General features: G+C 41.4%; 1 protein-coding gene across 2 annotated transcripts; it reads left to right on the top strand.

The window, feature by feature from the left end:
* The first annotated feature begins 379 nt into the window (after positions 1-379).
* On the top strand, positions 380-3,030 carry ADM (adrenomedullin). 2 transcript variants are annotated; one of them, XM_058858510.1, is made up of 4 exons: positions 380-514; positions 1,106-1,216; positions 1,497-1,637; positions 2,129-3,030. In XM_058858510.1, exons 2-4 carry the CDS (start codon positions 1,119-1,121, stop codon positions 2,430-2,432), a joined length of 543 nt encoding a protein of 180 aa, XP_058714493.1. In that variant the 5' UTR covers positions 380-514; positions 1,106-1,118; the 3' UTR covers positions 2,433-3,030. The 2 variants fall into 2 exon arrangements, with proteins under 2 accessions (XP_058714493.1, XP_058714485.1); XM_058858502.1 differs by having other exon boundaries at positions 1,103-1,216.
* Positions 3,031-27,411: the final 24,381 nt, after the last annotated feature.

The raw sequence follows: 27,411 nt of genomic DNA, 5'->3' as shown, positions 1-27,411 counted from the left end.
CCTGTTTTCACCCACCTGAAGCTAAAATGTCTAGAATGAGAAATTATGTTACAGACAGCATAAATGTAATTGTATATCTGCGGTTAAAAAGTCTGTCCCCAGTAAAACAGGCTGAGGGGCTCATCGGATTTTGCAAGTTGTGCCATGACTCAGAATCCTAAAAGCTGCCGTTATAATTAACAAAATACCAAGGGGGTTGTTTAAGATAATTTTCAATAATCCTCTTATTCCCCCCCCCCCCAACGTTGCCCCCAATCCAGGTCAGAATGCTTAAGGAGTGCTTGAAATGTGGGGGTGGGGGGTGCCAAAAGAGAGATCGCCCAGCCACGCCAAGGTCCACCCACTTCTCAGAGCTGCTCTATAAAAGCGAGCAGTGGAGCGCAGAGCTCGGCAGTGATTACTTCACACACACACACACACACACAAAGGAGGAGTTCTCGCTCCTCAGGAAACCCTGCAAGCTCGGATCGCTACTACAAAAACATTTGTCTCAGTGGATTATCCTCACTGTCAGGTAAGAACTATTCTTTTTTTCCCCCGTCCTTGGCAACAGCAATAGATTCAGGGGAGGTGGAAAGCAAGTAAAATTCTACTAAATTTGGACTGTTTTGAAGAGTTTGGAGTTATGCTGTGGAGTCTTGCACTGGCTCTTGGCATCAGCTGCAGTTTACAACATAAGATCCAGAACTAGCTGGTTCTGCGTGTGAAGTGGGAAGAGGAGCTATCAGAGAATAAATTTCCCGGTAGCAAAACACTTGCTGGAATTTGGAAACGATGCGTCCGATAGCCAGCTCTCTCTGATCTTACGGGTTTGCTAAATCCTAGTGCAAGCCGCTGGGGGTATTCTGGAAATCCTGTTGGTTTTCAGCCGCCTCTGCAACTAAACTCCCGACAAACGTAAACTTTGGAGGCTCTGTTATTTACACTGTGATAAGTTGCTGAGCAAATATTAGCTTCTGGTTCATATCAGACACAAAGTCCCCGCTAGCCTGGGGGCTCTGCGAGGGAAGGAGCTCCTCTCTGGAATCACCAGGAGTAAAAGACAGTCCTTACTTGACTTTTATTAGCAAGCATGCTTATAGTTCTTCTCTTTTCCCTCCAGCAGGAGCCCAGCCAGAATGAAACTAGTTCACGTAGCCCTGCTCTATCTCGGCTCTGTGACCTTCTTCGGGGTGGATGCTGCAAGGGTGGACGTAGCGACAGAGTTCAAAAGAAAGTGAGTATCGGAGCTCACCCTCCTGCCAGCGCCCCGCGCCTGGCTCCGGCCGCGATCAGAGGCACTGGATTCCCTGCGGGAATTGCTCAGCTCCTTAAAGGCTTCGTTCCCCTTCAGGAAACATTGCGGGGAGGGGAAAAAAAAAAAATTAAAAAAAAAATAATAAAAAAAAAACCCCTCGGCGCTGGCAAAGATTTTCGCCCCTCGAATCTATTTGGTTTGGCTCCCGCCCTGCAGACTTGCGATAACAGGCTCTCCTCTTCTCTTGTGCTCCTTCCAGATGGACGAAATGGGCACTAAGCCGAGCCAAGAGGGACGTGAAGCCTGCGGGAGTGCTCCGAGCGCTGGGGGCAGCAGCCGACGCGCTGCCTCTCATACGCACTCAGGACGTGAAGGAGGATTCCCGAGTCTCGCCTCCCAGGTAAATTCCAGCCCTTCCTAGGCTCGGGCACTTGCTCGAGGCAGTGGAAAGTTTCGGGGTCCCCTCGTTTCCGGGTGTTTAGGGTTATTCTCGCTGTAGCTCCTCCCCGCCCCAGAGGCAGGTCCTGCCCGGGCTGCACATCGCGCTGAAAGCAGCCTCCTGCCTTCCTCTCTCCGCGCTCTTTAGCTGGCGGGAGATAGTAGCTTCTTCGCTGCGACAGTCAGATATAAATAGTAACTTGAGCCCTGGATGCATAGGAAAAGTAGCAGCCGTGAACCGGCGGGACCTCTCCTCGCATGGGCAGCACTCTCTGCTCCGCGCTCCCTCGGAGGGCACAGCCAGGGCTGCTGGGGGGCAGCTGGGCACCGTCGGGACGAGCCCGTCTCCAGCCTGGGGGCTCCCTGCCCTCCCCTTCTCTCGCTCATCGGGTCCCCTCCTCCGGGCCTCCACCGCGCTCTTCTCACGCCCGCTCTCTCTCTCTCTTCCCGCAGCAACCGGGGGGATGCTCACATCCGCGTCAAGCGCTACCGCCAGAGCATTAACAGATTCCCCCACTTCCAAACAAAGGCGTGCCGCTTCGGGACGTGCACGGTGCATTGGCTGGTCGACGAGCTCCACAGGGCGGCCGTCAACGACAGGAACGATGCCGCCCCCCCCAACAAGATCAGCCCCCAGGGCTACGGCCGCCGGCGGCGTTCCCTGCCCGAGCGCCGCAGCCCAGCGCGCTCCCCCCGCTCCGGGCGGCGCCCACGGACGCGCCGAGCGCAGCCCCTCGCCCCCGTCCTCGGAGTCTGAGCGCCGCAAGAGCCGGCCGAGGCCGCCTCGACGGATGGACTGAGGCACGGGCTGAGATCCGCCAGGATTCGCGGAGAGCGCCTGCCCGGGCGGGACCCCGGCGCGCCCTCCGCGGGGGAGCTGAGAAGGGCAGCGGACGCTGCGCCCCCCGCCCGCCACGGACTCTCGCCCTCCCCGGGCCGGGCACCGCCGGCTCCCGCAGCCGCCGCTGCTCCCGCGGGCCCGGGCTCCCGCGCCCCGAGGAGGGGATGCTCAGGGGGGGACCCGCCGGTGGGCGACGGGCCCCGGCCTCGCCCTCTGTCCCCGAGGGTTGGAGGGTGCGCGGCAGCCGTGGGCAAGGACAGACCGCCCACATCTGCTCTACCCTCTGCGTTATGTGCACCCGGCAGGGAATCGGACACTCATTAGTCCCTGCGGGGACTGCGATATACTTGAACGTCACAGAGAGGAAAAGTGCAATTGTACGTGGTTTTTGTTAATTATAAGTGCGGTGTGTGTGGATCACGAGATATGCATCGGTATTTAAGATTGTTCTGTGTCATGTCTTTTTTTTTTTTTTTTTGAAAAATATATTTTATTTTTATACGGTTTATATATATAGATATATATATATATTGCATAAGGGCATTTTAAAACATTGTATCCCCTCTATTTTTCATATCATGAATGTCAAACGTTAAACTCTTTTTCCATACCTTTTTTTATCTTGCATTCCAGACTGGTGAAAGATATAGAGAATGTATCAGCTGTTCTCCATGGGTAATATGTGAAATAAAATAAACACAATTATACAAAACACTTCAGTTATGTTGTCTTTAGTGGGGGCAGTGGTCAAGATGAATCATTTCTCACCGTGTTCAGTCCTACTCATGCTAAGCTAGAATGGCAGTCCTGGGACAGACCAAAACACTTCCCTTGCAGACTTTATTAGCAGCCACCTTATCTCATCAAATGGAGTAAACTCCGAGCCAGCAATGCATCCTAAAATTCCAGGGCAGGTCTGTCGAGAAGGCTCTAAGGCTCTTTTCTGCCCACACATTCAAGCCAGGGCTGAAACGTGTCACAGCTTGGATTGATCGTGCAAGTTTATTTTTTGCCCTAATTAATCAGAGAAACAACTGCACACTTCAACATTGCACAACAAAGTAACAGATTTATTGAGGCAGCATGTTCCAAAAATGGTCATGGCAGCTTCCAAGGTTATTTATGTTGAAGGATTTCCTGGGCCACAGTTCAGGTTAAAGTTAAATGGTGACCAGTTCAGTGCAGGGAGAACATTTTGGATAAAAGCTTAGCATGAGGGATTTTGTTGTTTTGTTCTTTTTTGTTGTTTTGTTTTCTTCTCTCTCTCTCTTTTTTTTTTTTAAACAAATTCCAAGCACAGACCAGAAAACAAATGTGAAACTGAACCTTATTAATACACCACCAGCACCATCTATTGGTGTCTACTCCTTTTACTCCTAGAAAACAAACCTAAACCTAAACAAGTGAATTTGAATAACTTCTTGGGTGAAACATAGCGTTTCCTCTATTTTACCATATCTCTGAACATAATTAACATATATAGGAGAGAACTGGGGAACAGCAGAACTCAATGCCTCCAGAATAAATGACGTAGGGATTTAATTTTTTTTTTTTTACCTACTATTAAATTCCTCAAGAACATATATTTATGAGAAAATTTGAAAAGAGCTGGCAATGACACCTTTCCAGGAAACTGCTGCAAAAACCTTGGGTAGAGATCTAGTGATGAGATACTTGCCATGAATTCATGACTTTTCTTTCCAAACATTGAGGTTCTGCTCAGAATTACCTATTTTTAGTTACTTTCTAAGCACTTCCAACTATTTTTGAAATTCTTAGAGGTGGGTTTTCCCCTTGAAACATTATTAAAAAAAAAAAAAAAAGGAAAAGATAAGGACACTTTGCCAGTTTTAATTACCTGTTTGTTAACAGCTGGAAGAGAATTTACCTGTCTCCTGCAATGGCCTTTCTGATCCAGATTTTGCAAGATGTAAGGGATGACACAAATTTCTTCACTAGTTGAGAAACAAGCAAGTGGCTATTCTCAGACCATGGAAAACCTGAAAACTAAAGTTGTTGCTGTTACAAGTTTTGTGGTGCTTGCAGTGAGAAATTACAATGTGTAGGTGAAAGTGTGACCCTACTTAATGTACACAGCACAAGAAAACAATGGCAGCAGAACCATTCAATTTATTAGCTACAACGTTTTCCTTGTAAGTTCCCCAGTTAGTATATTTTGCCATCTAAATATGGGACAGAAGGTTGGATTGGGCTACAGTGTGGTTAAGTATGTACTTGCCAACTAGTTCCTTTTGTTTGTATTGATCTTTTTTCTTCATTTCCTGCCAAAACCCCTCATAGAGTACCTTTTCTTCCCTCCTTTCCTCTTCACTGGTGGAAAACACTTCACTCAAAGCTGAAAGACATCGCCCTGAACCAGACAGGGCTCAAACCAACCAGCTGGTGCAGGATGGCACAATTCTGACCGGACTGGAGTTTAAGAAATTCGTCTAGTGTTTGGAAGGACCAAGAGCACCACCTGCTGCGCCTGTAAGGAGAAGCAAAACTCTCTGCAATAAATAGCAACCAAAGAAAATAAAAAAAGGGGTTTTTTTTTAGTTCCCTCACCAATCTTTGAAAACGTGTTTTAATGCACAAACACTGCTGAAGGAGGCATGTCAGAAAGTAGTGAGTAGCCCAAAGGTGGCACACTCTTTGAGTGTGAAGAGCAGACAAAGAAACTCTGGAAACACAATGGCAATGGATTTTGTCTAACCTAGGCTGGATAAGCTGGAGGAGAATGGCAGAGCAGGACAATGTTAGGCAGGGACTCTTTCTCATTTCACAGCTAACACCACACCCCAGTCTCAGTTCCAGGTTTCAGGGAATGGGTTTATAAGGGTTTATAATGTATCAAGACATTCTTCTCATCCATTTCTGCATCAGCCCCAGGTGAAAGCTGCCCAGGTGAAAGCTCTTCCTCCTGCCCAAGCAGGGACGATACAGAAAAACCCCAGTGAAGCATCTCTTCACTTCATCCCATAAAGCAAAATGTTGGGTATGAATGCTTAAATAGTGGCTGAAGTTCATCCATAATATAGATTAAAATCTCAGAGAAGTGTAAGGATTTGGGGTTTCAGGGAGAACAAGACTGTGAAACAGCCCATGAAAGTGAGCATCCTCCTGTAATAGAAGTTCAAGAACTCTGCACTTAAGTCAAAGCCAGCTTATGCTGTAATGTGGCAGATGAGAAGTGGAAGATGTCATCAAATGCCTCCAAAATCAGGAGTATCTGTTTACACACCACCTTAGTTAAAATATTTGTTTCTAAGAACAGTCTGGTGTCCCAAAGGACAGTATTTCAAAGGCTGCTAAAAACATGACTCGAAGTTCAAACAAGGTTCTAAATTAAAATTAAGTTTTGCAATGGTAAATATGTATTGGAGCAGGAATTCATCCTTGTCCACCAGTCTGTTCAAGAGCAGATGCCAAAGGAGTGGTCACCATTCTCAGCACAGGCTCCACAGTGGAGTGTCAGAAGAATTCATGAAATATTCTTTATGAGCGATTACTGTGTTTTGTACCTACCCTAGGGACACGCTATGGCAGACAAAAAAATTCTTCACTATAGACAATTTTTCATTACCAAAATGGATTCCAAAAGCTATTTTTATTTCAAAAAGATTTTTGGGCTTCATTATTAGTTCTATACGGAATGATGGCAAGGTGCCTAAAATGCTGATATACAATGACTTCCCCTGAAGCTCTAGTGCAGGTCCCCAGATTAGGAAGAGGAAAACAATTAATTATTTTTCTTTCTTCACTTGGTACCATAAACTTTTCTTTAAGCAGCCATGTCACCACAAAAATTGTTTGTTCTCCAGTTACATAAGAAAGTGGTCAGAGTTCTTCCACTGTTACCTAGGAACAACTTCTACTGCATCCAAAAAGTAGAGACACTGGTGTACTTTCAGATGATTATCAAAATCCGCAAAGCATCTCTGTCCGTGCTAAGAAGAACTGCAGTCAGGTGCCAGATATAAACTCTTTCTGCAAGCACAATGACAGAAAGGGGAATACTAATGAATACTTTGGCACATATGAAGCCTTTTCTGGCTCATTGAGTACCCAAAGGACAGCAAGTCATAATTAAAGCCAATAATGGCAACTCCAGACAGCCATCCAAATAGTTTCCTTGTGCCGTCAATTCACCGTTTCATATTATCTAACATCATACTTAAGCAGTGTAGAGCACACAGGCATCAGGAGAAAGAATTCCAGCATGACTGAGTACAACCAATAAGTAAATCCAATTATGCCTAACTAAAATTTGTTTATTGCATTCACAAGGCTTTGCTTTTATTATCCAAATATTTTTTAAGGAACAGGGCTTTTTTCACCAAATAATTTGTGTCAGCTTTGAAATTGTTTTAATTTTTAAATACTTAATTCTTTGGAGTGAGGCCATGTATCCTTCATGAGGAGAAGGAGCATAATTTGTTCATGAGGTAAAGAACTTTGCTATGTAAAAGCCTTTTTACTACAAGCTATGTACACTAGTCAAAATGCTTGGTAATGTCTCCAAATGAAAAACAAATGGCCCCATTAAGACTAGAACCATTGTTAATGATTTGATAAGACTGGAGTGTTTTGCATGCAACATTCCCAGCAAAGACAACAGCAGTGAAGATGCCAAATGATTTTTTTTTACTTTCTTTGACTCTGTGATAACTTTTACAAAATATTTAACTAGACCTCCTTGAGTCTCTCATCCACTTACAAAATCCTGGGGTTTTCCAAAGTCAAGAAAGATCTGTTCTACCCACCGAAGGCACATATTTTGTAATAAATTCTGACTCTCAGAATAGGTTTGCAAAATAAGTATTCTTCTAATACTTTCTGTAAGTTGTCACTTCTTTGCAAATTACATGCAACTTTTCCATCAGTTACAAAAGGGTTTATATTTTCTTCATACTTTTCTAACATGGTGTAAAAACAAACAAACAAACGTCTGGGTCTTAATCTCTGATGTCCAGCAGTATAGGCAGAAAGGAGAGAACAAACAAATCGGATCTTATCTGTTAGTTCAGGAGCAGACTGAGCAGTTCATCAAACAAACACGTTTATTGTCCTTTTAAGAGGTGGTTACTGTGACAGGAGTTCCATGAAGCTGAATCACGCCAAGGCTGAAAGGCACCGTGTAATTCATCCCACCGCTGTTACAGCACAGCACAGGAGGCTTTGTGGGCTCCTCATTTCCCCTGACATGACCCGGCTCTGGTGTCTCTCTGCTGGAAAGCACCAAACTCTCAACCACACTTCCCTGCCTGCCCAGGAGGGCTCAGGAGCAACTCTGAGCTGCACACTAAGAGGACAGCTGATCTTGTAAAATATGTCTCTTCTCTTTAGAGACAAGGGAAAAGTGAGGAATTTTAAGTCAATTTTTTTCTAAGTAACTTATTTCCCGAGGCTGTGCAGCCCTGCATCTCATTCTGCATAAGGAACACATTCATAGTCTGGCCTTTATTGATAAACAACATGAAAAATATTCAACTGGCATTTATCATTAGTGTCCTTACTGCCTACAGACATCAGACATGCCGGTGTGATGAACTGGTGAGCCAGATAGGAATCTTAGCACCAAATCCCAGGCCTGAGACTGATCCCATCTAATTGAAACAAAACTTCTACTGACTTCAGCAGGAAGAAAATCTAAGCCCCAGCTTTCTTTCAAAAACATGTCTATTTTTATATCACAAGACTCTATTGTGAATTTTGCTTTATGTTTCATTTATTCCCAATTTCTGGTTTTGAACACTGAAGAAACTACTAAAAGACACAAGTAAGGAATGGGATCCCTGTCAAAAAGAGGGAACACAAATCCAGACTCTCCATTCAGTCTGAAATCAGTTCAGCAATGTATGCTTATTGCTGCTGCTCTGAGTGGATGTGGTGATGCTGGCAGTGACAACTTCAGCAAACATACATGTGTCAAGTGCGTCACTAAATGTGTTCATGAGCAGGGATGGAATCCCAGAAACTTCCAGTGCTCTTGTCCAAAACCCAGACTTCACTTTTTATTTAATGCAGTTGGACTTTGGAGTGTTTTAAACACTAAGACTTTATATGGTAGCATTTCCTTCCCCCCTCTTTTTTCTCTTTATGTTTAAGAAAACCCATAATCTTGCTACCTATTTTGAAGTGTTGTAAAAGGGTGTATCTGGACAGCTCAAGTGAGAGAGGAATTTCATAGCTCACAGCAGAGACTGGCAGCACTTTGTTATAATATTTGCACAAGGCCATCAGTATCTGTTTAATGAAGGATATAAAGAGATTTGCACAAAGAAGTGAGTCCGACAGAGATGAAGATGATTTACTGAGAAATAATTCACATCCTCTCACCCCAACCTGATTTAATTAACTCCTGGTAATGGGGGAAAAACAACCCCTTATGTTACAAGTGCATGAGGGCCAACAGACCTGATTTATTGTCTTAACCACACTGCAAGACAGACAGAAACAAATGATACGTTTTTTCCATGGAATGTTGTTAGAGTGTGTGCACGAAGATATTTTCCTTCTCTTGCTGCATCTGTATAATTTTGCTGCCATCTGCTGCCTCCTGAAGACAAACAAATTGCTCTAAAATGAGAGCTGGATGCCAGTGGCACAGAGCTGCTGCCAGTGGGGAGGAAGGCCTGGCTTTAAAAGTGTTTTATAGCTGCCCTGGGCTGGTTAGTCAATATGCTGAGTAAGGCAGAGATTTATATTTTTCATTCCTCCTGAGCTTTACTCAGAAAAAGCAGGAACAGCACAATACCTTTACATATTCCAAGGAGATGGAGAAAGGGATTATCCTGATACCACTTTTGCCACTCTGGGCTACCAAGAGAACAGTAGCAGCATTTTTTGAGAAAACATAAGTGACACGGAGGGATAAAAGGTGAACACTGGCTCCTGTGCTGCAGGAAGGACCTATTTATTGAGTATAGAAAGCTGAAGTTAGAAAAGACCAGTGGTGCCTTTTCAGGAGAACTCATGATTGGAGATATGTGCCCATGCTCTTAATTTCTACACATAGAACTCCTTCAAAGGCAGGAATTGGGACAGGGTGCTGAGTCAGACTGACCTGTTTCTCTACCTCAGGCATAAACAACACCATCTCAGTAGTCAGGTATGAGCTGTCAGCTTCCATGATCAAAGAAGTGAAGTTGTACATCTAACAGTTACAAACAAAAGGGATTATTTTCAGAAAAAGAAAAAAAAAGCTGTATTGAAATCACAGTTGTATTTACATAACTGTGTAATTTATACATGCTTAGTATAATACAAGAACCCTTATTTTAATGAATGGCACTTTGCGAAATGTTTTCATTATAACATATAATCCAAAAACGCTTACACAAGAAGGAAGTATCATATCTGGTATGAAAGGCTGCTTCAAATTCTACCTGAGAAAGCTAGAGACAGTAAAAATGGCTTTTAACAGCCATTATTTTTTTATAAAGATTTCTTGGCTGATATCAGGGACTTTTAAATTTTATTTTTAATCTGTCTGAGTAACTCAACCAGGCATTGAAAAATGGACCTTCCATCAATATATTTCTTTTAATCTCTATGACCGTAGAGTTTCTTCAAAAATTATATTCTGTATGATGTTGATGTAGAAGATTCAACCCTTTATTCATAATGGGCTTAAATTAAGAGCTGAAATGATTTGGAATCAGTGCTGGTTACTTTTGCTCTCTCCTGGATATACAGTGATTCACCAGTTGGGGCACACCAGGGACCTTCAACCAGGACATTACTTCATGGACTTCATACAGATCATGGAAACACAGAAACACAGACAAGTAAACACACCTGCCCAGGCTTGAGAAACAGGCCTGCTGTCACCTCCAGGGCATGGCATCAGTAATAACCATGCAACCCACACACGTGTCAGCCCTCTTCCATTAAAGCCTGGAGATCACTGGAGGAGGCCCCCAAGTGAACAAGCCCGCTGAGAACCTAAAGAGCAGCGCTCAGCAGCCAGGGCACCTTTCCTTCAGTCCTGAAACAAAGGCCTGTGCAAAACCCAGTCTAAACAATCCTTCTAATGCATAAATAGTTGCTAGGGGATTCCAGATTTCAGTCAAAATCATATTTTGAATTAGTAGCTTTTATAGATGTCTGGAAAGGGTTTCAAAATGCTATTTCAAGTTCTGTTCTAGATCTAGTTTTGTTTTCCAGTTGGGATTCATTTTGTTTTCTGATTAAAACCACATCACCTTGAAGCCACCAGTTGCTAAACTAGACTGGATTTTAACTCTGACAGCTCTCATGTATTCAAGGTAAATGGGACTGGAGAGAAAAAAAATCTCAGAGGGAAAAAGGGGCTGGAGTTGTGTGATAAGCCACATCAGAGATGCTGAGGGATAAAAGTGAACTTCCAGCTCAGTGTCCAGCAGCAGCAAGAAGCCAGTATGTTGGACATCATCAGGAAGGGTACTGAGAATAATTAAGGTGGCTGATAAGGTGAATGAAAGTGTCACTCAACAAATCCTGCAATATTACAATGGTGTATGGGGAGGCAGCCACTGAAACTAGCAGATGACTGGGAAATGGGCTAATGAGGTTCTGTGGGGTTAGAAACACACACCATAACAGATACCAAGAGGGGCTGTGCAATCTGTGTGCCCACACACCCTCCAGAAGCAGCCTGAAACTCCCTAGGACTGAAAGGCTGGAAGAAAGTTACCTCTTCTCAGTGAGGTTTTGCAGACTTAAAATCTCTTGGGGCAGAACAGCTCACATTGAGGAGTCAGTAATTGTTACCACTGTCACAGGTACTTGGGAGGATTATAGAAACAACTGTTCAACTACTTAAAAAATAATGCAGAGCAAATAAAACATAAATAACAAAAAATATTAAGAGGAACTATTCTAGCCATGTTCTGCTTTCTCTTAATTGCTGCTTGTTTATGAACAGTGTTTCAGTGCTTCTTGTCAACCACTGTAGCAAGAGAGAACCCACTTCTTTTGGCTTCAGCTGAGAACAGAAGGGGTCTGTGATGTGCTCAATAGCTTAACTGAATGATTCAATAAAAGAAAAAAAATGCAGAGGTAAGAAGCTTCTTCTTTGCTTTCGTGTGTCTTGCATATTTTTGAAGGCACAAGTTTTTGTTGATTAAGGGTTTTACTTTTACCCTGCTTTCATACCAGCCTCTCTGCTGATGAAGGATGAATAGGGAAAGTGTTGACCTTTCTCTCTGTGTTCCAGTTAATAAATACAAATAACACTTTCTTGTATCTGTGCCCAGTTTGGATAAAACACAGTCTGATAGATACTGTATCCCAGATGTTACATCTGATAATTAGGCAGCTTTAAAATGTAACATAGCTGAATGTCATTAAAACCACTAAAATAAAATTAAAACTCATCCCTGAAATTTCTTTTCTTTTTCTTTTTTTTTTTTTTTTTTTTTTCTGCAGGAAAACACAGGTTTTGCCTTGAAAAGGTCAGCATAAAGAAGAAGCATGATGATGTAGAGGAAGGTAACTTTCAATTCTAGCTTGTCTGTATAAAATACTTTGCAATAAATTGCTCATTAATTGCCTATCATAGGCAAAACAGCCAGTTGGTGAGCTCTGTTTCTTTTTTGCTTTCTAACACACTTCTAGCATGATCCAGAAAATCCAGGCAAGGGGTAATATATGTGATTACATGACTTGTTATCTTAAATGGTTTCATATGTGGTATTTGCTCCAGTTATTTGACATGACTCAAGTTGACCTCATTGTTTGTATGCTTGAAAGGGAACAATTATGCAACTACTAAATGGTATGGAAGACTGCAGTGCCACATGAGACAGGAAAGAAAATAGGAATGCGGTGTCTACTAAGCTGTCAAAATGTCTGACACCAACATAATAAGTTTATTTTCTTTGTATGGTCCTCTACTACAGAGTAATGAAAAGCTAACATTCATGCTGCAAATCTGGATTAATCATGACAACTTGCAGCTCTTATTGTCATTTGGAACCTACAATTTCTGTGGTTCTTTGTAAATTTTCAGACAAGTTCTGCATTTGCCAGAAGAACAAAAAATAAAATTACTAAAGGAGACTACAGTGGCACTAAAAATAGCATTTTATAACAATGTTGTCAAATGATAACATACATAAAATGATGTACATGTATCTTTAGTTACAAAATCTTTGTATATACTTAATGTGAGTTTGGCAACATCTTACAGAGAATGTTGAAGCAAGTACATCTTTAGTTTTATCAGTGATTTACAAAAAACACTGATGAAATAACATAGCATTAGTTAAAACTGGACAAGATGCAAATGCTATAACTTTCTTGTTAACACTGACCTACTTCTTGCAAAGCATTTGTATTAAAAAGTTAGAAAATGAAGGATGGAAGACTCCTGGAAAATTCACTGGTATCTATTTAATCTGGTTTTCAAGTTCTTTATTTCAGTTTTCCTGGAAGCTATTTCACATTTTTGTAAGGGAAAGCATGTAACATCTTATGAAACTGCAAGGCGTCCTCTGAAAACTATTTTGCTTGATTTCAAACCACCTTGAAGCCTTTACAGAGGTTATAGAACAAGGACATCCTATTGCTCTGCAGCCTCTGGCTCCAGTCTCCTCTTACCCAACAGGAGTAGCCAGTGAGTGACTGGCTGGCCAGCGCCCAGCGGAACCAGCACTGCCGGCAGCGTGCTGGGGCTCCAAGGTGAGCACTTCCTGCTGACTCCATAACAAATCAACAATTAACAAGGATTGCCACAGACTGCTGAAGGTACCTCAAGGCAGTGTTAAACCATGCCACAATTAAAGAGTTTATTAGGCATTTGGTACTGATCCCAGTGTCCTGACTAAAGCCCACACCTGAGGAATTGTGCACTGTATTCACCAGTTCTTCCTCCTCTCTCTGTGTTTTCTATTTCCCCTTCTACAGGGGATGCATAGTAAAGGAAGTGCTCCAGTGAAGACCTGGAGAAAGGAAACTTCAGAAAAAATAGTAAACATCTTTGGCTTTCACACAATCTTGGCCATTGATATGTGCTGGTTTGCTACACAGCACAATAAACTTTCCTGGTCCTAGTTGTAGAATCATTGATGCATGTGGAGAAGACAAGAGCCTAGAGAAGCTGTGTGCTGCTTTGGGGCTGAGGTCATTTTCTGTACTGTGGCTGGAACAGAGCTGTGCTTTGGGTTTGTGCTGAACACAAAATTGATAATAATAGAGACATTTTTGCTATTGCTGAGCAGAGAGCCAAGGTCTTCTCTGCTTTTTTGTAGGCCACGCTGGTGAGGGAGTTGCAGGTGCACAAGAATTTGGCCCAGGACAGCTGATCATGACTGAGCAAAGGATATTCCACATTGTATGGCATCATGCTCAGTATATAAAATGGGGGAAGAAGAAGGAAGTGGGGGAACATATGGAGTGATGGCCTTTGCCTCCTCAAGTCATTGTTACCGTGAGGGGCCCCTGCTCCCCTGGAGATGGCTGAACACCTGCCTGCCCACAGGAAGAAGTGAATTAATTCCTGGTTTTGCTTTGCTTTTGTGCATGGCTTTTGCTGCTCCTATTAAACTGTCTTTATTTCAACCCCATGAGTTTTCCAGACTTTTCCCCCTCTGATTCTCTCCCTGATCCCATGGGAGAGTGAGTGAGCGGCTGCCTGGAGCTTGGTGGCTGGCTGGGGTGAAACCATGACACTATGACAAAGTGTTCTTTTGGAACAGGGAGGCCACTGCTGCCAGCTCTGAGGGAGGCAGACATTGGTGCCTGAGGATTTATTAAAATTTTCCCCAGATGATCCTGCCTCCAGATACTGGGTTCTTTCAACATGTGAGTAGGAAGATCAGTTTTAATTAGCGTGACTTTAAAGCTGACCGAAGCAAGTACCAATTACTGTCAGTCAAGAGGGTGATTACAGCTACCTCAGACACATTGCAACAGAGGAGTGGTTGCTTTATTTATGTGTTAGAAGTGGATAGCAAAGGAAAGCAAACATCCTGATTTAGCTCACAGCCTTGGAATCAAGAGGAGGAGAAAAATGTTTTTGCTTACCATGACACATTTGGTGTTTTGTTCTGGATTTCCTGGGACTTCTCTCAAATATTTAGTGCCACAGAAACAAGATAAAAAAGTAAGTGTATCAAAAACCTTTAGAGCAGAGGGCTTTTGTCTCATTTGTAGCACTCATTAGCCCAGGTGTTCATTCCTAAGCTCAATGCTATGGCATTCCTTGTTGTAGGTTTCAGAATGATTATCCCAAGCAGAATGCCTTGGGAAGGTAATGGTTTCTCTGCATGTGTCTAGGTCATTCTGACCTAACCCCTTTCTAACATTGTCAAACAACTGGCTCACTGCCAGAGTGCTCAACGAATTTAACATGCCATTAGAAAGATTATGCTCTGTGTTCAGTACACATTTTTTGCAACTCCAACTGTTGTGAAAATGCCTAGATATTCAAATATTGCTTGTCCTGGGCAGAGATAGAGCAGGATTTTTTGTTTTGTTGACTCCTGTCTGAAAAGCTCCTCCAATCGCTGAGTTATTTTTATCCATGTCTAACTTGGAAGAGTTTTGAAACAGCATTTAGCTAAAAAGGGAAGCTGACATAAAAGTGTGTGCCAACTTTCCAAATGCTAAATTACAATTACTTTCCTGCCTCACTGCCACCTATGAAGAATGTGGCTACACAGATAACCTAGGGATTGAGATACCGATGTTCAACACAGCTATATTTGATGAAAATTTCAGAAACTACAGAATCAGAAAGATGAGCTGGTATGGGGACCCTGTCCGTGAGCTTGTGGGTACATCTCTGTCCCTGAATTATGTTACTTCTTTTAACAAAACATTACTCTTACTGGGCTTGGTGACATTGTTTCTTGTACTCCTGTGTCGTGTACATTTCACAGAACAATAATACAGGTTCCTTGTGCAATAAAAGTTGTCCAGAAAAACAAGTGCAAGTAGCAGCACACACTATGGACAATAATGCCTAATCCAGAAGATCTAAGTACTTGGGAAATGTCATAACTGACTAAGGACACTTTTTATTGATAATAAGAATTAAATAAATGTATCTAAGAAGTGATAAAGTATATAGAATCCCAGAATAACACAATATTTAGTATCAGATATATTTAGGTGTAGACTTCTTTGTGAGTTTGTGGAATGTTCAGCTAGAGGCATAGACGTCCATCTTAATTTGTTCACTATCTAAGAATAGTATCTGTGCCCCTAAATGGATTTCCAAAGTAAATAGTTGCTCTGCACTGACCTTTGAAAATTCCAAATGAAATCTGCATGTGTATGGCAGTGTCAAGATGTTTCTGTTCTGCTTCGGAAAAAGCTGGTTGGAAATTTCAGAAAATGGGAAATGCATCAATTCTGACTTTATTGTGTTAAGTTTTCAGGACTATCTGTTTTTACTATTTGGTTAGCTCCCCTTTATATACAACTCTTTAAAAAACTGAATATATGCATGTTTAAATAGGTTAGGTAGTGCATATGGACATGACCTTGCTTGGGCTGAAGACTTTAAAATTCAAAATCCCTTGAAACACAAAGTGGTAAGAGAATTTGTAAAGACTGTTTTACATTACAATAGAGAGTATTCTATTTAAAATTTACAGGCTTTTGGTTTTTGTTGCTGAACTCAACACAAATAACAAAATAAAGATCAGTTTATCTCCCCCAGTCTCCAGTTCTTCTCCAGAAAAGTGTCTTCTTCTGTCCCACATTTCCCCTTCTCTCTACCATATGCTACTGGATGGATCTCTTGCCTGTCTTTTTGGTTACTACAAGGCACTGGAAAGAACACAGACAATAAAGAAAAAGACTTCTTGGTCTCACAGCAATATCAAGGCACATTTTAGCCTGGATCAGCTGTGTCAAGGAAGATGCATACATTTTACCCTGAGAGCTGTAATTTCTGCTCCCCTTGTCACTGACCACAGGAAAAAAACCACAGCTGGAACTCCTCCTTCAGGCAGCATCACAGTTTGTCTCATCGGATTTTGCCAGGATGGACATTTTTACTGAAGCAGTAAAGAGAAATGTCTATTGCCTGCAAGCACCTTTCAGTGACATGTTTTCAAACACTTAGGCAAAAAATGATCAGGGAAGATGTGGGTTTTCAGGGGCTGCCAGGCAGGACAAACCACATGCTTCCTGTGGCTCCAGTGACACGCTTATGTTCTGCTTCTGAAAGCTCTGCAGGAAACCAGAAGACAAGAAACCATTTTCTCCTGGCAGAGAGCAGTTAACCTTTGGAATTCTGATTTGTACAGTACAGAAGAGGCTTTGGCTACTATGGCACTCTGAGGGAATCTCTGTGAACAGACACAGTGCAGTTGGTTACCTGTCTTTAACACCAACACTGGCAGACTCTTCTTAGCCTTGTCCTGGATGTCCCCTCTGGGCTCCTGAAGCAGCAGCTGAGCTCTCTCTGACCTTACTCTAGGACAGAGTTCCAAATTCATAGCTTTCCCCATGCTGGTGTTTCTGGCAAGGAGACTGTTACTCTTGCAAGAGTGGAAATGGGAAAACCTGCATTTCTCCAAAATCTGTATACCCAGGAGTCAGGAGGATTCTTCTAACAGACTTCCAGCTGGACCAAGAATAATGAAGTTCCAAGGTTTAAACAGTGGTCTGCTCTGGCTATTCTTGATGTAAAAAGATACTTTTACTCTCCTCCCCTCCAGTTCAGTCCTCCCACTCTTTAATTTTTTGGTTCCCTTTCTTGGACTTCTGCAGATTAAAATCAGAAAACAAACAGCATCCCTTCCCCCACTTCAGAAGTACACTTTTCCCTGCTTTTCTTGGCTGATTGCTCCTTTCATACTCTGTGGGTATCCTTGGGATATCTCCCAAGGCAGGCTCTGCAGAATGGCCCAGCACCAAGCAACGTGGCTGCCTAGTGCCTACCAACACTGACATGACCTCAAATGGCTCAATTTTATAAAGGCTGTCTTCTAGATAGTATGGGAACTCAAACCAATCTCCAGGTCTCACAACCACTTCACAGCCTCCTGAAAGGAGGAGACACTATCACTGCCCTTAGTCCCCTTTCTGAAGGTTCCAATGTAGCGCCCCTGTTCTTCTTCTTCCATTCATGCAATTACAGGAAATCCCAGAGACCAGAACAAAAGGTTTCATTGTTTTACAGAACTGGTAACACCTTGATAGCTGATTTAGTTTAGGGCAAAAATAACTAAAAAAACAAAACCAAAAAAACCCAAAGAAACACCCCCTTCACCCATTTCACCACAGGGGTAGAGTTCGGTGGCTCCTATTCTCAAATTTTTTCTAGGAGTCTGAAATCAGAGACCACTTGCCACAAGCATCATCTAAGTAACATCAATAAGAGGTCTCTGTTCCAAGGTAGTTGATCTCCTTCTGTAACTGATTAGATTCACAATTAGTTAATTTCTGGATTATACCAGAGATTTAGAAACCTTAGCACTATTTCATATCCTGGCGACAAGATGCTTGAAATCATGTAGTTCATAAATATTAGAGGAGCATGTTCTGGTAGCTTCTCCAACTTCTGACCAACAACTGAATAGTTTGGAAAATATTGTTCAGTCCTTCAAACACAGAGGACAAACACAGAATTTGGACAAGAATGCACTTCCATTTCTTGGCCTTATCACAATATTTACAGGTATAAAAATGCATCCAACCAAAATAAAATCTATCACAACATTTACAAAAAGTCTATTAGATAGTGCAGGAGTTTGACTTTGTCTGGCAGCCAGGTGCCCAACAAGTTTCTTTATTACTCCTCATCAGGACAGAGGAGGAGAAAATAAGACAGGACAGAACTTGCGGATCAAGTTAATAAAGCAACTTAATAAAGCAAAACCAAAGGCTGTGTGCAAAGGAAAATCAAAAGATGAATTCTCTACTTCCCAACAGCAGGACATGTTTCTGGAAAGCAGGGATTCAGTACATGTAGCAGTTGGCCAATTTAACTGATGGTGGCCTTCAGTTGCCTGTCTCTGGGATCGTCCTTTGCTCCCTCCCACAACAGTGAAATGGGAAAATCCATCCCACAAAGGGATATGGAATAATCCATTCTTCCCTGTAGGCTGGGTGGAGCTCTGAGCAACCTGGGCTAGTGAAAAGTGTCCCTGCCCATGGTGAGGGGTTGGAACCAAATGATCTTTAAGATACCTTCTCAACTTAACTCGTTCTATGATTCTATGGTTTCTAAGCTGTTCCACTACACTGATTCTGTGCTATAGAATGCTGTGATTTGGCACCAGTTTTTCAGGCAGTTCAACTCTCCCTAAAGCAGAGGTGAAAATCTTTGGAAGAAACAAGCCATAGGCATTGGGAAGACCTTTCAGCTGAATCTCACTGTATCACTACTGGGTGTTCTCAGCTGTCTTAATTTCCATACAAGAAATGAACAACTTATTGTTTATGAATCTGAACAGAGAATTTAATTCCTCCAAAGACTCGGGACATGAATAATACCTCCCTGTGACAGACCAGTGATGACAGTCATTCTTAAGCTATTTACACTATGCATTAGCATTTTAAAAGCACTGGAAAAATAAACTTATGCTGTTCAATTTCTAATTAAAAGTGAAATCTAAAACATATCTATCTAAAACATAAGAGATACACAACTGGACTATTGCAATTCAGCTTGCATCAGAAGTGCCATGACAGTAGACCATAAAGGACAGTTAATTGACAGACAAACCATCAAGACATCAAAGAAATGTTGGTTCTTAGCAGCTTTTTTGTGATTAATAGTCAGGTTGTAAATTAGAATCCATGTCTCCTACTGCCCATCCTCAAGTCCTAAGCAAAAGAGTTATCTTACTGTTCATTTACATAATAAACGAGGTTCTGGATCAAATGTTAGTCCAAATTTAGAATCACATAGCTTATTTGGAAACATGAAGATAACCGTGTGTCTGACTGGTGCCACATGCATATTGGGAAGAAGCTAACATACAGCAAAATTAGAGAATTTTGAATAATTTAAATTTTACTTTAAACTGCAAATTTCATAGACTATTGAGACCAGGGTAAAGGAATATTGGAAGGAAGGCCTTCCCTTTCTCAAGGAGGATTGGTTAGAGAATATCTAGGCAAACGTGACATCCACAAATCCGTGGGCCCTGATGGGATGCATCCACAAGTTCTGAGAGCTGGCAGACCTCATAGTAAGGCTGCCCATGATCATCTTTGAAAGGTGCTGGTGATCAGGAGAGGTGTCTGAGGACTGGAAGAAATGTCACCCCAGTCTTCAAAAAGGGCAAGGAGAAGGACCCAGGGAACTACCAGCCAGTCATCCTCACCTCGATCCCTGGAAAGAAGACAGAGCACCTCATTCTGGAGGCCATCTCTGCTCACAGGGAAGACAAGAAGATGGAATCAGATGGATTCACTAGGAGTGAATCATGCTTGACCAACCTTTTATTGCCTTTTATGATGAAGTAACTGCCTGGAGGGGTGAGGGGAAAGCAGAGGAATTTGTCTGCCTTCACTTCAGCAAGGCTTTGGACACTGTCTCTCACAACATCCTCACAGGCAAACTCAGGAAGTGGGGACTGGATGAGTGAACAGGGAGGTGGATTGAGAACTGGTGTGTTCTCCATAAGTTGTGGAAGAATAGTTTTAAAGTATTTAATTAAATAAATTATTTACCTGTCAAGAAACTGGGACAATTCTAAATGCTTTCATAAGCTAAGCAGCTAAAATATTTTATCATAGGAACCACATAACTTACATCTAATATTCAGAAATTCATCATTATTTCCTCAGTAAAGCATGTTATTCCTAATAATTCTGTATTAATTACATATATTATTAATTTTCATAAAAATAAAGTACATACTTGGAAGTAAATTGTAATTACATTCTGTTCTCCAGCATTTTGTTGAAGGTGTACTATTTTACAAGCTTTCATTTTTCATAGGTTATTTTAACTTATTTTTCCTGACAGCTGAGGCACACCTATAAATTACTGTCACTGTTTGTAGCAGCAGATAAGCACCAGTAAACTCAATTTAGAGCCCTATCTCCAGCCTCTAGGTCTGTCTTTTTTTTTTGTTCACCCACATCTCTTGTCAGCATCAATTTAGGAATGCCTCCCTTTAAGTGATGTTACATTCTGGGTGATCTTTGCTGCTCTCCTGGCAGCATCATCATTCCCTGCAGCTCATTCTCTTTCCCTCTGCTCCAGAATCCCTATCCAGGTCAACCCTTTTCTTGCTGAATGGAGCTTGCGAGCTCTCTGCACCACACTGTGACAACTAAATCCACTTAGGATTTAGTCATGAGCCAGATACATCCCACAGCATGCAGCTCCATTATTGCCTCATGCATCAGACATGTCCCCCTTGAACTGCAAGAGCAGGAGACTTAATTAAGTCAATTTTAACTTGGAATTTTCTCTCTAATCTAATTCAAAAGGTTCTATTAAGAAAAGACATGACTGGTGTTATGTAATGCTGTAAGTTTGTTTCCCCCCCTAAACAGCCTTTTAATTTCATTGGAATTAGTTGCACAAACCAACTGGATTTAGCTCATGTTCCTCATGTTCTTTCTGTGGATTTTTAGCTTCAGATTAGATATCCTGTGATTTTTTTTTCGGTGAGTATGAATATGAAAGATGTCAAGTGTGTGTTATTGAAGATACTTCAGCAATATCAGTGAGATGGCAGGTAAGTGTTGAGTTGAGCATGAAGAACTTACTGTGAGGTGGTAGGCTGAGGAATTGCTTCCCAGAGGATGGAGCAGAGCTCTGTTCTTTGGATTTCTAAAAGTACTTTTAGTGCAGGAGCACGAGAGTGAATGGGTCTCTGTAGTTAGGGGAACACGTTACACACTTTCTGGAGCAAAGCTCTAACATATTCTATTCTTTATATCAAATGCTATTTGCTGCCTTAGTGTCACACTACTTAATTTCATTTAATGGCAAATAAATTATCCCTGTTGCTATGTTTGTTTTGCCATGGTTCTGTAATTGACCTGTTTGCTAAAATGGTGCTGTGTTCATGTATCAGTGAGATGTGAACTCACCCTCTCTCTCTGGCTATTCTATTTTTACAGGTCTACTCTATTTTTATTTTTTGTTATTTGTTGAGTTTTTTTCTGTTTGGTTTTGTCTTTTGGTAATGTGTTCTCTTCTACAAATACTTAACTGGATTTAGACCAACATTCAGCATTCATGGACCTTGTTCCCTTTACATTTTTTGATGATATCAATATTCTCGTGTGATGTTATATGATGTGACTTGTGGAGCTAGAGGGCTATGAAAGCAGCTTCAGAGAGGCGTCTCACAGGAGCTGAAGGAAGGAAAAAGCCCAAATCTCATCAAAACCCGGTAAGAGCTAAGCCCCAGCTTTTGGTCCTACTGTTCTTCATTTCTGATGTTTTATTCCTTCCAAAAGGAATTTGTGGCCCCTTGGTGAACGGGAAGCAGATGGATTCAGAGATGACCTCTGCCTCAGAAAGTGATGATTACTGGAATTTGGGAAGATATGCAGAGAAAGGGGGACCCAACACCTGCCTTGTCTTTGTGCACTTTATGTAAGCACCCATTAGTTTTGCTTTAGTCACTGTGAATTGAAAATAATGTTGTTCAGTGCTTATGAGAACTGTTACCTGTTTTTATGCTGAAAATATTTGATGTTCATCTAAATCCAGAATATAAATCCATAAACAAAGTAAACTTCACAATCACTTTCATTTGCAGAGGTACTCACCAGAGAACAGAAACCAATGTGAAACCCTTAGGCAGCGCCTTCCCAAAGAGATTTTGCAGGACAAAGGCAGAAAAAACCCCAAATCCAAGCACGTAGAACAAGTAAAACATTGCAAACACAACACATGGATCCACACAGACCTTGGGAAAATATTTTTGTGCAGAATCCCTTTACCTTTGCACAGCACTGGGCCCTATGACCTGATTTTTGGAAGCCTGTATCTGAGGCATGAGATTTGCTCAGCAAATAATAATCGAGTTGCTATTTTTAAGGAAGATTTTCCCTATCCTGAGGATGCCTCAGGAGAATCTCAGCACTGGGCTCATCAGCGTTTTTACAGGGCTGGTGGAGGCTGCATTGCTCTCCTGCATAACTGGGGTGATTAGTGGAAGGAATCACTGCTTCTGTTGGGCAAAAGAGACACCAGATATCTAAGTCTTGTGTCCTACCCCCTCTGAGACCATCTTTTTCCTTCACCATTCCTTCCAAATCATTATTTTTCTCTTCAAGGACTGAATCATGGCGCCCTGCCTGTGTCCTTGTTAAGATCTCAGCTAGAAAAATGCTTTTGCTTAAGAAAATAACATCATGGGAAAGGCCATGGCAACACAAACACTTGTTTTGCCAGAACACATTTATACTGGATGGGTGGATAGTTCAGATGGCCATGAACACTTAATAAAGATCATTTTTCTAGTAATTCCCCAAGGCATTTCCTTAAAAAAAATATTATAGAGAGATAGACATTTCAGTGGAAACTGCCAGACTTAAAACAAATATGATTATCTTCTTTTCATATTTTTTCCTGTCACCTTAGCAATCTAGGGAGGGCAATTTCTAGTCTAAATAAATTGAATTGTATTATGCTTTTTCAAATCTTCAGTCTTTTCTAAGTTTTATTTTTGCATCCAAAATCCTAATAACACCCTGAAGCACATTTACATTCCTGCATTCTTGCATTCTTGCCTCTATTTTGTTGGGTACACAGTATTCCTTTTCTATTTTTTTTTTTTTTTCCCTCCTCTCTCTCCCTTTGGTAATATGACCATTTTGCATTTTTCCGGATTTGGAAAAACAGGAATGCTTTCAGCCTTTCAGTTAGTGTTAAAGGAACATGAAGAAAAAAGGCACCTCTGGCCTTCAGGCACAAATTTATAACATTAAACTACAGGCAGAAAGAAACAATATGAAATCTAGGATGAGGAAGTCAAAACTGTCTAAGAAATTTCACAGATTGAGAGAATCTAAGGGCAGGATGAAACGACAGTTCTCTGAGTTTGACTCCTGTTTGTGAAGACAATTACATTTTACCCATTTATTGCTATGCTGAGATCCATGGCTCTGTTCAGCTGAAGCACTGCTTCCAGAAAAGTACACTGCTTTGAAGTGAGAACATCAAGAGGTGGAAAATCAGCACCTTCCTTGACACCTATTAACCACACACACTGTTACATAGCACACAAGCTTCTCATTCAGATTTGCTGCTTTCTCCCTACTGCTCTCAGCTCTCATTTTTACATCTCTCCACAATACTAGAGAATCTTTATGTTGTGGTAACTTCACACAAAGGAATTCTTTGTGGAGCAATCTACTCACCCTCGGTGCACAGATTTGTGTCCCCCAAACTGCTGTGCTGGATTTCATGTCACTCGTAGCAAATTACTGCTTTTCATGTGAATAACCCAAGATAATACAAGAAATACAGTGTGTATTTTCTTGACACATCCTTGTTACAAGTAGATACCACATTGTCTGGAGTTATCTAGAACCCAGCTCTGAAAGCTCCAGGCTGAGTCTCTCCTGTCCAGTCCACTTGCTCAGGTCTCACTTCCTGCAGCTACTTCAGACTTCCTGTCCCATGCTTCCAGTTTTTTGAAGTTTTGCTCCCCTGAAGAAACATTTGGAGTAAAAAATTCATCTGACTTCCTCATCTAACTTGGTCAAATTAAGATTTAAAACAAAGGACTCCCTTTCATTCCTAATCTCAGATAGAAACGCTCTCCTAGCAGATGTGGATGCACATTCATGCACAGGTATTAAAAACACACCTGAACATTAAAAACAGGGTGAAAAATTTCCATTAAATAGATAAATTCCCTCAAATATCACAAATATTACTGTATTTTTTTTTATCAGGGTAACCTTTTATCTGCCCCCGAATTACAAAAATAAAAGAAACAACACTTCTGTAAAATCACTTTAGCTCCTGGTCCTTCAAGGATTGAGAATCCTGTCCATGGACTGTGTGGGAAGCTGTCAGACTCGTGCACACCAGCTCACACAGTATCTCAGGGCAGGTCTGAGAGAGGAGGCTCTGCTGCCCTGTTCTGTCCCTGTTGGCTCCTGTTGCACAGCTCGGGTCCTTGTCATTTCTCCTGCTCCACAGCCCCTGCCACACATCTGGAAACAACGCTCTTCTCCTTCAATCTGTCACAGTATTTAAATCTGCTTAGAGGACAGAAATGTCTGCCACAGGGAGGGAAACAAACAGCAAGTTGATCTGTCTGGTTCAAAACTGATCCAAAAACCCAGTTCATTTAAAAGATCCTCAGAGTGAAATGTCAGAGCTGGGCTTTGACATATTGGGAATAAGTGAAGCAAGCAGTGAAAAGGCTGGCAGAACAAACACAGACATCCAGTGGGGAAAATATTGCCTTGGCATTGGGGATATGAAAAATCATTCTGCAGAGAAGGCCAGATTCCATGTTTAATGACTGCTTGTCTGAATTTAGGACTCTGTGATGCACTGAAACCAGCAAGGTGCACACAGACATCAGTGGGGTACAGGCATTAAGATCTAGAGGATATCCTATCCTTTTGTACTGCTGTAGCTCACTCAGGTTTAAAACCACTATCATTTCTCAGTTTCTCAGTTGAGGAAACATTTCCATCTTGACTGTTAATTCTGCACTTTGATTTTCTCCTTTACAGTTTCCCTTTTGTTGCTATTCATTCCCTTTCCTTTGGAGTTTCCTCCCTCTGCTAATTTCTCTTTCTTCTCATTCTTAATTCTAATTGCCTCCAATCAATGTTTTGCTAAGTGTTCCAAGTCATGTAATTGGATTTTGGAGTCAACTGTTCAAAGATAACTAATGCCATTCAGAATATTATTACAAGTTGCTTATTTGTAGAGTCCTGAAGAAAATGCTGGAAAAGTGTACAATGAGTTCATGTTTAGAATATTATAATGGACTTTCTTCTCTCCAGGGAAGGTGATGGGTGTAACCACCATAGCATAAGCTATTCCACAATAGTTTGCTCTTAAATAACTAGTTTTAGCTTTTAGAAAAGCTCAGTTTATGCCATGAGAGCTTTTTATTTTTTGATTTCCTTGTGTAGACAGAAGCTTGGTAAAGAGGATAGCCTGGCAAAGGACCTGCTTTAATGTAACTGGAAGTCTGGAGAAACTGGATATATCATGGGTTTGTGCACTACATCATCTGGGGAAAATGGAAACACCCCACTGACTCAGACAGGTCTTTTCTGGTCTCTTTTCTATGAACCACACTGTTGGCTCTCCTCTGTCCCTAACTGTGATATTATAAACTTTCTGGCCTCCAGCTCTTTGTTGTAATGATTAAACAAGACTAACATTTTTTTGAGGTCACAGTAATAATATGATAGTCCCTTTGAAGGGATTCAGTAAATATAACACAGAAATAATGCACTGTGGTATTATCAGGGCCCTAATTTCGACTTTTGGCAATATTATCAGTGATGAAGCTCTGATTTAAAAAAAACTCTGATTTAAAAAAACTTAAAATGCAAAACAACCACCAATAATAACCAAAACAGGTTTATAAAGCACAAGACTTGGTTTATTTTCCTGACCACACTGGGCAACTACTAAAAGGAATCCATCTGTTAAGTGATTCTTAGAATCATGCCCCTCCTGCCTAACATGGCCATCCAGAAGTAGCTTCCAAAAGAGCTACGATAACTGTGACTCACTCTGAGATTCCTGGTAAGCAACTGATTTTCAGTAATTACTGCTGGCCACGTGGGATTGACTCCAGCATTCTTAGGCACCTAGGTAGAGATCAAAATAAACTCTTTTTTTGCTTCCTCTTATGGACTATAAAGAATCTTAGAACACCAAGTTAAATTTAGCCACTATCTTTCAAACATCCAAAGCTAGGTCAAGTCAGCTCCCATGCCCAAGGCCTGCCCTACCTTTGAATTATACATCTTTTAGATTGTTAAATGGACATCAGAATTTAAATTAATCACTGAATTATGTCTAAGAAATCTGTATGGTTAGACTAAACTTGGACAGGGGAAAAAAAAAAAGAAAAAAAAAAGAAAGGAAAAAAGAAGAATGATTATGGGGTACTGACTTCATTCATGGACCCAGGAAAAGGTGGTTTTTCTCAGAAACATCAGTGGTTCTTCCTGGTGTGACACTTCTTGTCCCCTGTCCTACATCTGCCATGCCAGCAGAAGCTGATAGTTTGGCTCAGTCTCTGCTTTGACCGCAGTTTTTTCTCCACAGGGCAGCAAAATTCTCTTTTGCCTTTTTGTTGAGTAGTTGATCTGCACTCACCTTCCTAGGTTATAAAGAAGAATAAAGCCAGCCCAATTATTTAAGCAGTAACTATAAAAATTTTGTTTCCTTATAGAAATTACCCACTAATGCAGAAAATGACCACGTGAATATGTAATGGGGGAAAGGAATGAGGATGACAAATATGGAGCAATTATACCTGAGCTCAGCACAAGAAATTATGAGGAAAAAAAATTCAGTGTAAATTGTGAGTGTGTCCTGTGTGCATGCTCTGAAGCAGCAGGCAAGGGAGCAGCACAGGTATTGGAAGGGTCTAAATGCCAAGCAGAAATGAAAATATATAACTGAAAAATATGATATATGAAAATGGTTGAGCATAAATACAAGAAAACCTTTTTGTCCAGGCTTGTGTGTCTCTAGTGAAGAAATAGAAACCTCCACAATTGCAATTGCAATTTAATTAATTTAAATTGAAATTTAACACTGCCAATTCTAGCACCCATAACTGTACATTTTATAAGAATCAGGAGCTGTCAGGGATTAATATGAAACATTATGAATTGTTTTCCTTCTCTGACCATGAAGATCTTACCTGTTACTCTTGCACAAATAAGCCCAAAACCCATGGAATTGTAATTTTTAAACACTAGATGGCTCCATTGGCTTTTTAAATGCAGCATTTCCCAAGCTTGCACAGTTCTG

This window comes from Poecile atricapillus, chromosome 1, assembly GCF_030490865.1.
Source record: "Poecile atricapillus isolate bPoeAtr1 chromosome 1, bPoeAtr1.hap1, whole genome shotgun sequence".
Taxonomy (NCBI): domain Eukaryota; kingdom Metazoa; phylum Chordata; class Aves; order Passeriformes; family Paridae; genus Poecile; species Poecile atricapillus.
Note: the sequence above shows the minus strand (reverse complement) of the source record. Positions and strands in the feature narration are given on the sequence as shown.

Excerpts from the sequence above, each read along its gene's own strand:
- ADM (XM_058858510.1), top strand. The coding sequence starts at position 1,119 with ATGAAACTAGTTCACGTAGCCCTGCTCTATCTCGGCTCTGTGACCTTC. Across the intron at positions 1,217-1,496 it reads GCGACAGAGTTCAAAAGAAA|ATGGACGAAATGGGCACTAA; the intron begins GTGAGTATCGGA and ends TGCTCCTTCCAG. Across the intron at positions 1,638-2,128 it reads TCCCGAGTCTCGCCTCCCAG|CAACCGGGGGGATGCTCACA; the intron begins GTAAATTCCAGC and ends CTCTTCCCGCAG.